The 12628-nt window shown below is 37.4% G+C and overlaps 1 protein-coding gene across 17 annotated transcripts in view; it reads left to right on the forward strand.

The window, feature by feature from the left end:
• PCDH15 (protocadherin related 15) overlaps positions 1-12628 on the forward strand; it is an 819982-nt gene that overhangs the window by 657529 nt on the left and 149825 nt on the right. For all 17 annotated transcript variants that reach the window (XM_075535092.1, XM_075535093.1, XM_075535090.1 and 14 more), the window contains one exon: positions 11277-11386. In XM_075535092.1, the coding sequence (XP_075391207.1) occupies positions 11277-11386 (110 nt within the window). The remainder of the gene's footprint in view (positions 1-11276; positions 11387-12628) is intronic.

Below are 12628 nucleotides of genomic sequence, written 5' to 3' on the forward strand. Positions count from 1 at the left end.
TGAAATGCATAGACATACTTTATAACACTAACTGCAATAGATAATATCTATTAAAATTGTTCAGTAGAAGAAAAAACAAAAAGTAGAAGAAAAACAAAAATAAAATTGTTCAAGTGCCTTTTAAAAAAATGTTACTCTGGTTTAGGTGACAAAATCATATGTTATTAGTAGATGCAAATTAAAATTCCACTGATAGAGCTTATAAAACAATGACAGTCATAAAATATGAAGCATAATATTGAAAACTAATAGTTATTTGTGAGGCATAAAGATAACTTGTGATACACATAGCATTCTATAGCATAGTGATGCATTCTAAAAGTAAGTCATCTCTGTACAAATGAAAAAATATGATCATAGAGGCGATGCATTTCCCCCCTGGCTAGCAAGTAGCAGAATGAGAATTCCAACTCTACCCATCTCATGGGAATGACGGTAGCTTAGGTCTAGTCTAGTGAGAGAAAATCCCTTACTTAAACCTTCAGAACTAACAGACGGTGACTGGAGAGGGTAAGGGAAGGAATGAAGGAACAAAGTAGTGCTGGTGGTTGTTAGAGGTCATCCAGTTGTTTCTGACCCGTAGTGACCATATGCATATCCTGTGCATATGAACAAAACACTGCCCAGTCCTCCACCATCCGCACAATTGATCCTATGCCCGAGCCCACTGTTATAACCACTGTAGCAATCCATCTGGTTGAGGCTCTCCCTCTCTATCACTGCCCCTCCACTGCACAAAGCTTGATGTCCTTCTCCAGAGAAGGGCTTTCCTGACACTATGACCAAAGTGTGGAAGATGAAAATTGGCATGCTTGCCTCTGAGGAGCTCTCTTGATGTACTTCCAATACAGACCAGTTCAAACGCATGAACTCTTCTTCAATCTTCCTTAATCAATGCCCAAATTTCACATGCATATGAGACAATTGAAGCAGCATGGCTAGCTTCAGGGACGTCTTAGTCCTCAAAGTAACACCGTTGCGTCTCGATCCTCGAACGCTGTCTGTGCAGCAGGTTTACCTAATGCAATGCATCTTGACTGTTGCCTCCACGAACATTGACTGTGGATTCAAACAAGACAAATCCCTGACAACTTCAGCCTTTTCTCCGTTTGTCTGCGCTAGACAAGTTGGGAGGATTTGAGGTCTTCTTTACATTTGGTTATGATCCTTGCAGGCCGCAGTCCTCGGTGCTCATCAGCAAGTGTCTCAAGTCCTCCTCACTTTCAGCAAGCAAGGGTGTGCCCCTCTCATCTAGAGGCTGCTAATCAGCCGTCCTCCAATCCTGCTGCCCCTTTTCTCTTCACATAATCAAACATCTCTGATGATCTGTTCAGCATACAGACTAAAGGATGATGACAGGACGCAACTCCGATATGCCGTTTTCCTGATTTCAAACCATGCAGCATCCCTGTGCTTGCTTTACACAGCTGTCTCTCTTTTTAAATCATTTTATTGAGGGCTCTTACATTCTTATTGAAATCTGTACATCAATTGTATCAGGCATATTTGTACATAGGTTGCCATCTTTTCTAGACACTGACCTTCTATTGAGTCGTTGGTATCAGCTCATTTCCCCCCTCCATTCCCACCTCCACCCTCGTGACCCCTTGATATATTATAAATTATTATTAGTTTCATATCTAACACCGACTGCTGTCTCCCTTCCTCGTGGCTTCCATTGTTCTTTCCCCTAGAGGGGGGTGTATGGTTGTGGGCACATCATTATAGTCTGTTCTCCCTTTCCACCACCACCACCCAGCCTTTCTCCCTACCCTTCCAGTATTGCCATTCCCATTTCTGATCCTGGGTTGCATATGTCGTGAACTCTTATCTCTTAGCTACACTGTGAACATGCTCTGGTCTAGTCCGAAGTGAAAGACATTACTGGGGTCATGGTAATGGGGGGTGAGGATGCCTCAAAGAAGCAGAGGAATATTGTGTGTTTCATCGGTGCTATACTGTGCCCTGGTTGACTCATCCCTTCCCTGTGACCCCTCTGTGATGGATGTTCCATTGTCTACAGATGGGCTTTGGGTCTCTGCACCAACCCCCTCCCTCATTCTCAACCATATGGTTTTGTTTATTTTGTTTGTTTGTTAAGGGTCTTTTGATGCCTGTTACCTGGTCCCCATGACACCTCATGATCACACAGGCTGGTGTGCTTCTTCCATGTGGGCTTGTTGTTTCTCTGCTGGATGGTCGCTTGCTTCACTTTAAGCCTTTAAGATTCCAGACACTATATCTTTCAACTTCCTCTTGATCCATGTACAAGTTCCTCATGAGCATGATGAAAGTGTTCTGAAATTCTCATTCCCTCCATCTGACATCAATAATGATGTTGCTTGTTCCACATCCTCTTTGGAATCCAGCCTGAATCTCTGACAGCTCCCTGTCAGTGTACTGCTGCAGTCATTGTTGGATGACCTTTAGCAACATTGTACTTTCATTTGATAGCAAGGATATTGTTCTGTAGCTTGAGCATCCTATTGGGCTGCCTTTCTTTGGAATGGGTACACATATGGATCTCTTACAGTCAACTGTCGAAGTAGCGTGCCTTCTCACTTTCTGGCGTAGATGATTAAGTACCTCCACTGCTTCATTAGTTGCTGAAACATTTCAATTGGATTTCATCAACTCCTGGAGCCTTGTTTGGGGCTAATGCTCTCAGTGCATCTAGAACTTTTTCCTTCAGCACCACTGATTCTTGCTTACTTAAATGCTACCATCTAAAATGATGGAATATAAACCAGTTATTTCGGGTACAATGACTCTGTGTACGCTTTCCATCTTCTCTTGATGTCATTGTTTATTATTTTACTCATAGAGTCTTTCAATAGTGCAACTCAAGGCTTAAATTACCTTTTTTGTTTTTTGTTTTTTCTGCTTAAACGATGCTGAGCGTGTTCTTCATTTTTTGTTTTCTAACTATGTATTTGAACATTTCATTATAATATTTTACTTTGTCTTTACTTTTGTAACAAGGCAGTAGTAAAAGAGAAAGTCATTGTTCCCCAACAGTAGGATTTGCAAATTACTATTATCTGAGTCACTCACTTGCTTTCACAGAGTGCATTCCTGGTTTGACCCAGTATATCTACTAAATCAGACTCTGAGTATGATGCCTTGGAGACATTAAATCTTAATGTCTCTTCAGCTGATTATTAGGGGCTTATAGTTTGGGGCACTCATTACAAAAGGATGCAGAATAAACAATATTATTGAAAAGAACATATATTGTTACAAAATTCTAGATTTGTTGCCAAAACTCTCGATTTCAGTTTAACCTCTCCAGAAATTTTATGAACTTGAGAAACTGTTAACTACTGAGGGCTTCAGTTTTCACATCTTCAAGGGGAGGCTGCTTCATGGGTGTGACTAGAAACCCTCCAAAGGAAAATTCTTAGTGATTGTAGGCAATCTTTGGAAAGATACAAAGGACATTTTGTCCTTTATTAATTTTCTTATCTATAAGCCATTCAAGGAATCCTAAAACAGCTCCTGTGTTCCTCATGCTACAAGTCTTTTTTTTAACTGGTCTTCTTAGTTAATATATTAAATTAGATCACTGGATACCATTACTCCTAGGTTGCAAATAATGGAGTTCCAGTGGGTGTGTTTCCTTCCCTGCCCCCATCCCATCTTCATTATCTCCCTCATAGGAGATATAAAAACAGTTTCTTAATTGGTGTGTATTTTCAAAGACATTGAATTTAGACATGTCAAAGTAAATTAGATTTGTTCTCAGTAGAAAGAAAGCAATAGAGCCAGATTGAATCTCAGTGAAATTTTATTGCATCTATTTACAAACACTTTTATAATCCTAAACTGCATGGCATTTAAAATAATTAGGCTCTTTCTCCCAGACATCGAACATTTACTTTTATTGGTACTTCTTGAACCTAACAATAAACGTAGATTTTAAACTGTGGAATAATTGTTTTATCTATGCTTGCACTTTAAAAACCTACATCTCACATTTAGGCTGAAAATTCTGTCATTTTAGTATAGTTATCATTACAACAACTCAGATATGTTGAATATAGTTAAATAAAATAGATTTATTACAATCTCTATTTTTTTATTTGAATTGCTAAACAGATACGATGACAGTATCATCCTAAGGAAAATTAAATTGTCTGAATGGTGCATATTAACTCTGTAGTAGTTAATTACTTCAGGATCTACTTCTTTCATCTTCCAAAAATGATTTATAACAATAGATATGAAGTAATTTTCATCAATTTCCTTTTTAATAAAATACAACTGTATATTTTAAGTGTACAGTAAAGGTCAAAATATTTCTCTTGATGAATTCAGAGGATCAGGGATATGTCAGAACACCTGGGCATAGCGTTCAGCTCAGGTAAAGCCTGTGCCTGAGCCATTGGAGAAGGCCCTATGGAAAGGCCTTTTCAAAAGTCTGAATCCTTTGATCCCTAAACTCATAGCCATCAGTATCTAGAGAATGGGAATCCAGATGACCTCTTAACCTCGAGGTCTCTGCAGTGAAGCCTTGGAGTTCCATTATTTCTACCTGCCTGTTTGGGGAACCATTCTTCTTGAACGAGTACTTTATTGCCAATTATAGCAGCAACCATGATAGCTTTGAAAACTGAAATTTTAAATTGAAAATCTCTCAATGACCCTTCCTTTTGAGTTAGGGGTTAAAAAGTTAAACTGGGAAGAAAAAATACGATGCAGTATTTATTATAAAATGGATGAATTGCATGTATGCTAATTGATAATGAGAGAAAATGTTTGCTGACATAAAAGCTTCTGAAAAGTCCTCTTTTGAGGGGTCGCCATTTTATTGCTTCTGAAACTAAACAGCAGAATTGTAATAAACACGCATAAAGAAAGATTAAGGAAAAACACATTATGTCAGTTTCAGAATGTTCCTACCAAAGATACGTTGCAGATAGTGTTTCTAGAAGTCATAACATGGAGACCATAGGCTAAACCTAGTCACATTATCTTAAGCACAAAAACAAACAAAAGATTTCATTGATTACCATAATTAAAACTCTGAATTTTTATAAAACTGAAATTTTCCTTTTTGACTAAAAATCAAGTTAGACATGCACTACGACATACCGGTTGCCATTTTTATACAAAAAGTGATGATTTTAATTACCCACAGTCACACCTACATTAATCTGTGACCAGCCCACTTTATTCAGTCATGTTACTAGTTTATTGCACATCTGATTTTATGGATTCTGATATACATCAGCCCATTTATTTTATACTCAATTTATATATGAGTTCAAACAAACTATGTAATTTGTCCCAAACATGTAACTGATATTTTTCAGGGCATAAAATAAAAGTAAAATGTGTCCTGCCTGGCAATAAATAGAAAAGAATTGAAATGTTGTAATCTAATGCTCATTATCATAGAGGGTCATTAATTCTACAAGGAAAATATTGCATTTTTATAGCGTGTTTGTTTTGTTTTTATTCTGATAGTAAAATGTGTGCTGGAACATGACAAAGGTTAATAAGGAGCTATTTTGTCGCAAAGTAAATCAGTCTTAAACATTTACTAACAGTACAGGGAATCCAGGGTGGATGATACCTTCAGGACCAAGGGTGTGAGGGACGATGCTGGGAGAGTGGAGGGTGAGTGGGTTGGAAAGGGGGAACTGATTACAAGGATCTACATGTGACCTCTTCCCTGGGAGAGGGACAGCAGAGAAGGGGGGAAGGGAGACTCCGGATAGGGCAAGATATGACAACATAACGAGGTATAAATTACCAAGGGCACATGAGGGAGGGGGGAAAGGGGAGGGAGGTGGGGAAAAAAAAGAGGACCTGATGCAAGGGGCTTAAGTGGAGAGCAAATGCCTTGAGAATGATTGGGGCAGGGAATGTATGGATGTGCTTTATACAATTGATGTATGTATATGTATGGATGGTGATAAGAGTTGTATGAGTCCCTAATAAAATGTAAAAAAAGAAAAGAGGAAAAAAAAATGATTAGGGCAAAGACTGTACAGATGTGCTTTATACAATTGATGTATGTATATGTATGAACTGTGATAAGAATTGTATGAGCCCCTAATAAATTGTTAAAATTAAAAAAAATAAATAAAATACTGAAAAAAAACATTTACTAACAAATAGAATTTTAAATGTTTTTAGTGACACACTTTAAATTTAGTGGAAGATTTTTCATTGATTTTTCAATTATACCAGTTGCTGTTTCCAGTATTAATTATTCCTATTCTGATGCTGCATTTAAGATAAAAAATGCTCACTAAATAATTTTCCTAATATTTAAATAATTGAAATCATTTTTCTAATGTTAGAGGTAGAAGGGGTACAGACACTATGTGAAGACATTATGTTTCTATAGTTTACATAGCTAAAGAAACAAATTATTGAAAGTCTAACACTTTGCTCTTAACAAGATAGACAAAAATACAATTTAAGCACTGTGTATTTAAAAATATATTTAAATATGTTGTCATTATTTTTTTGAAACATTTTCTTTCTACTTGATCTCTTGATATCAGCTCCTCATGTTTCATTTCTCTTCCCTCCCCATGTCCTTTGATAATTTGCATATGATGCTTTATTTTCCATAGCTTATACCAACTGCTGTCATCTTTCATCAACTTTACGATGATTATTGTGATTGGTCTCCCTTTCTCCTCCCTCCCCTCCCTTACCCTCCTAGTATTGCTGCTCCCCTTATTGGTCCTGGGGGGTTTATCTGTTCTGGATTTCCTGTGTTGCGAGCTCTTATCTATACCAGCATACATGTTCTGGTCTAGCCAGATTGGCTAACTAAAAATGAGGTCATGATTGTGGATCGGGGTGGGGTGGGGGGGGGGGAAGGAAGCATTAAAGAACTAGAGGAAGGTTGTTGTAGGTTTCCTTGGAGCTATACTGTACCCTGACTGGATTGTCTCTTCCTTGTGGTCCTCCTGACAGGGGCTATCCAATTGACTACTGATGGGTTTTGGGTCTCCACTCTGCCCTTCCCCCTTATTCACATTGATATGATTTTTTGTCTGTGTGTTTTGTTTTTTTGGGGGTCTTTGATGCCTGATACCTGATCCTGTAAACAGATGTGTTTGACACATGGATATATGTATGGATTGTGATAAGAGCTGTAAGAACCCACAATAAAATAATTTTTTAAAATTAAATTAAATTTAAAAAACAGTGCTACAGAAGACCTGAATAGTATTAACAATCTAATTTATATTTCTAGAACATTTTTATATATGGGGGGGGGAGGATAACAAATTGGCTATAACTATTTTGCTTGTGCTTACATTAGACCTTACATAATGTATCTTTAGATTATCATATTCTACCTTTAATAAACTTTAGAACCAAAAATAAAAAATACAACAGCTTCCTGCATGCAACACAAGTATCTCATGTTTCTCCTATACAAAGAGAGGTATATAATAGTACCAGATATATAATAACATAGTACATATATAACATGTAACACATACATCTTGGTAGTCATAATAAACACACAGATGTTACTGGCCTATAAATAAATATGTATATATTTTTAATGTTTTTATGAATTATCCAAAAAATATAACCAATGTACTTTCTTAAAACAAAAAATTCAATAAGCTGTATATAACTTTAGCAGTTTATTGGCCTTATATACATTTCACATATACATGTTGCCTATTTATGCATAACAATAGTATAACCAACTTAAAAGCTTAAAACAATACCCACCTATTACTTAGCAGTCTCTATGGATCAAGGATCCAAACATGGGTTTGCTGTGTATTCTGCTTCATAGTCTTACACAAGGTTGAAATGAAGGAGGTGCCAACCTTGGGGATGCCGACATCTGAGCTTCTAATGGGAAAGGGCCCAATTCCAATCTTATGTGTTCGTTTTAAAGATTCATTTACTTGGACATATTGTATCGAGGGCCATGCTTCCTTGCTGGATGTTGGTTAGCATTGCCTTCATTTCCTTAGTATGTGGACCACTGCATGAAAGTCCATAGGACAGATAGTCAAGAGAATTAGCTGGCAAAAATGTAATTACAACCTTATGCTGTGTAATCACTGAAGGGACATCTTATTATGTTTGCTCTACTCATTTGGTTAGACACTAATTCGCATTCAAGAGAAGTTTTTAGGAAAAAGTATGAATACCATTAAATAGGATAATTAGGTTCCACCTCAAAGACTGCAATATTTGCACATGTTCCTTTCAAAAGAACCATTCAAGCTTGATAATTTCACAAACATCATGGTCAGCCACTGAGTAATGTGTAAAGTAGCAAAGAGTTGTAATATAACTTGATAATTTAAAATATTACACAGAAGTTGACCTATGCATAATCCATCAGCACCAATCTTAGTGATTTTGCATATTTCCTCACTTTTGTGGTAGACTACTACCATGTTACATTCAAAATGGGAAAATCATCACATCCCTCCAACACTGTGACCATACAATAAAATGTTGAGGTTTTAAAATGTTTGGGTTTAGAAGGAGATCTAGGCAAGTATGTCTTTTTCTGACTGTGTTAGTCTGGGTACTTTAGAGAAACAAATCCACAGGAACTCTTATGTATAGGATAGAGTTTTATATATAAAGGGTAAGTGCACATCAAGATAACACCCCAACCCAGTGCTTCCCAAGCCCACAAGTCCAGCATTAACCCCTATGTCTGACACCAATACACAAAGTCCTCCTCCATCTCAAAAACACACACAGTGATGCCCACTGCAAGAGGAAAACTGAGTCAGTGAATGTGTAAGCATCTCAGCTCTGGCAGGGGTCTCCACACAGCTGCTCCAGCATCCAGGTCTGCATCAGGGTAGGTCCATGTGGCTTCTCCTCAGGGATGCCTTGCAGGAAGTGAGCCTTGCCAGCTGAAGCAGGAACTGGCTAAGGCAGCTGCACCCTGGTCCGACCATCACAAAGTAAGAGACCTGAGAACTAGAAAGGCGAGGCTCACCCAGCCATTTATCTCTCTGCCCTTCAATTAACCCCACATGTGTTTATCAATCAGGTTGGCACAATAAACCACATCACTGGCCTAAGAGCTCTTATTATTAATTGGGACCTTTTTGATTGAAAATTTAAAACTCCTAATAAAAATAATCAAATATTTAGATGACATTGTACTTAAAATTTCAGTCAAGCACAGAAAAGGGTGAGATTTGTGTCTTCCTTTGGTGTGTTCTCAGGAGGACCAATCCCTCCAGAAGGAGTTTCTGTTGGGGACAATGCTGGTGTAGCATAACAGTTTGTATATGATGTTCATAAGTGGGTCATATATCATTAATTTTTCAGAGTATATTTGTAAGATTATGATTTATCCTAGAAGGCTTAATCAAAGGCTAAAAAATAAAGTGCACAATATAATAAAAAATTAAGAGTAATATCAAAAAAGTAAGTATTGAAGGAAAATGCCACATGAAAGTAATGTCAATGTGATTTGTTTAACCGGTCTGAGAACAGAGTCTAACACTCGCAGAAACTAGATGTGATGAATAGGGGCACAAAGAGGGAAATCCAGAAAGATTATTAAGCTGTTGTGTCCAATAATTTTATAATAAATGTTTCCAATAAGAATCTTCTAGTTCTGGTTGACATAAGCTGATAAAAATTGTAACATGGAAATTGTCCACTTTATGATGATCGTGTGATGATAGGCTAACAGTAGGTATCAATATTTTGAAATAAAACACAAGAGCATGAGAATAAAATAGTGTGTCATTGAAAAGATACTCTGTGAATTGATTAGCACATGTATGTCATGCATTGTGGGATGGCCATGGTACAATAGCAAAACTGGGTAGCTTTAAAGAATAGATGTTTTCCCCACTCGTAATTCTGAGACTAGAAATTAGGATCCAGGGCATCTGCCCAGCTGTGCTCTCTTCCTGCTGTCTCTGCAGGAACACCCTCCCTTTGCTTCTCTAATCTCTAGAAGACCGGGACTTTTTTTTTTTTTTGGTGGGGGGTGCTTAGGGGGTTGCCTTGTAGATGGATCCTTGACATGTAGCTGGATCCTCACCTGCTTCTTCACCCTGTGGATCTCATTTGCTGTCTTTCTCTTGTATATGAAGCCATTCAGATTTTTTTAATGGATAATATCTGCAGAGAAAAGCCATTATTTCCCTAAGCAAGCTCACCCTAACTGCCTCAGCATACTTTCAGCATATGTTTTGCACCATCAGCATTCGTTTTGAAGAGTACAATTGAATATTGAAATATTAAGAGCATTACATTGGTATAAGTAGGGGGGGAAAGGTAATTGTTTAAAAAGAAAAATGTTACAAAAATTATCTGTTCAAATATTTTTTGGTACAGTCACAACTTTACTATGGGCAAAGATAAGGACTAGAAAGGGACACATGGGCTCTTTGCTTTAACATACTAAAAACAAAACAGGAGCACCATTTTATTGAAACGAGTTTAGGTAACTAATGGGATCCATCTATTGAATTCAATCTAGATGGTGTTACAGAGACAAGTGAAAAGAACTGTGTACAACATTGAGCAGATTATAGAGTAAGAGTATGCTTCATCTTAAATTAATAATAATGTTGGTAGTGAGACACGCTTAACCAAGAACATTTGCATAATTATGAACCTACTTTCTCAGAACTGGTACATTAACCCTTTAATGTATATATTATATTTGTATACATATGAATTTTAGGTGGAACCATATGGCTTATTGTTTAAGAAAAATTAGTCCTTACAATGTGAATGTGGCTCCTGTACAAGGAGGTGGTCCTTGAGGATTTGAGTGCTAGTGCAAAGCGTGGTGAAAGGAGTTAGAGGGTGCCCAGCTGTCAGAAAGAAAGATACCTTCTGGGTCTTTACGACTTGTCCTAGCAGAAGTGGCCATCTCAGGAAGCTGTCAACCAGTCTATGAAAAAGAAACCATATCTACTCAAGTGTGATCAAAGGATTTTCAATAAAGGCCATGACAGTGTAAGGAGTTGTATTAGAGTTTAAATTCTGATCACTCGGCATGTTGACAGCCTTGGTTTACAGAGGGATCCCTGAATCCATTTTGAGTCCCCACATACATTCAAATTCCATCGAAATCTTCTTGAACATTGACTGGCAATGATAAAAGTTTTTTTCCTCAGGCAGATTATGTTTGAAAGTGTACTTCTGATATTCCCCTGGCCAGCCGAAGAACCAGCCAGACCATAAACCTTGAGGGAAATGGGTGGGGGGGAGTACGGTAAACTCAAAATGCAATCATGGGGAAATGGACCATAAGAAATAAATTATCTTCTCTAAATCTGCAGACCTCCCCCAGTCAGCGAACTCGCGACTAGAGGGACCGTGGTTGGTGTCATTGCTGCTGCCGCCATCAACCAGAGCATTGTATACTCCATTGTTTCCGGAAATGAGGAGGGTGAGGAGATCTCTAAGTCTACGAATTCACTATGCATGTTCTTAACTAATTTTAGGTTGAATGAGCATATATCCCACGTTTCTAATAAAATTGTGTCCTTACATGCACTACAGAGCACTGGCGGGATACTGGCTATGTGTTTCATTGGTAGCTACAAGGTCAGCAATTCAAAGTGACTGGCACTCGGCTAGAGTCTCAGATACATTCAGAATCAGTTCTAACCTGCCTTATAGGGTTTCTATGCATTGGAATGAGCTTGATGGAAGTGAGTTTGGTTTGGTTGCTTTAGATATAATAAAAACAATATATCCTTAATCAGATTGAAAGTGAGGCTGTTGATGGATTTTTTTCTCTCTCCTACAAGAAAAGCCTACATTTTTTTACCTCTAGAAATAGTCCCCTTCTTAAAAAGATTCTGATGATGGTTACAATAAAAAGCATGGAAGACTGGCCATATCTGACCTACTCTGCCTCTGTAGCAAGAACTGAAAATCTTATTTTCATTTTTTACCTTTTCCGCATTTTCACTAGTGCTGGTAGGTCTTCCCCTCAATATCTTACTAATATTGTTTTCCTGTACTTCCAACATCTAAAACCAATGATTTCTTATATTCTGTGATTCTATTTGTTCTTTGCCTTGAATAAAACAAAAATAACTATGCTTGTCCATCTTTTTTCCACTCTATGACTGTTTTATATTTAATTTGTTGATTTATTCATTTATTCAATCATTCATCAGTCATCTATTCTTTTATCTCCTATAAACACTTTTACATCAGGGAACATGTAAGGATACAATCCAACCTCATAAACATGCCCTAATAAACATGTAAGGATACAATCTAACCTCATTCTTCCTACACCATCTTTGTTTGTGTAGTAGTTCTGGCACAATTAATACAGTTAAATCTTTTATAATTATTTTATGTATCTCAAAGTAGGTTGTAAATTACATGTGCACCCTAAATGTGCTCAATAGTGACAATGTTGAAGACTCCATGAAAGGAAATGTTTCAAGAAGGGAGGTAGCAAGCGGGAGGGAAGCACACATTATCCCATTAGCCACTGTATTTCTTCCTGAAGATGTTGGAAACAGGGGAAACTGTAGGGAATGCTGGCTAGAAACGCCTGGAGTGAATACCAAGAGACTGGTGAAGCTAGCCCTTCTAGTCAAATCATATATTAGATATTTTCAAAGGGGGATTTTATATTTTTGTTGTTTTCACTATTGTTGTCAAGAAA

This window comes from Tenrec ecaudatus, chromosome 16 (genome assembly GCF_050624435.1).
Source record: "Tenrec ecaudatus isolate mTenEca1 chromosome 16, mTenEca1.hap1, whole genome shotgun sequence".
Taxonomy (NCBI): domain Eukaryota; kingdom Metazoa; phylum Chordata; class Mammalia; order Afrosoricida; family Tenrecidae; genus Tenrec; species Tenrec ecaudatus.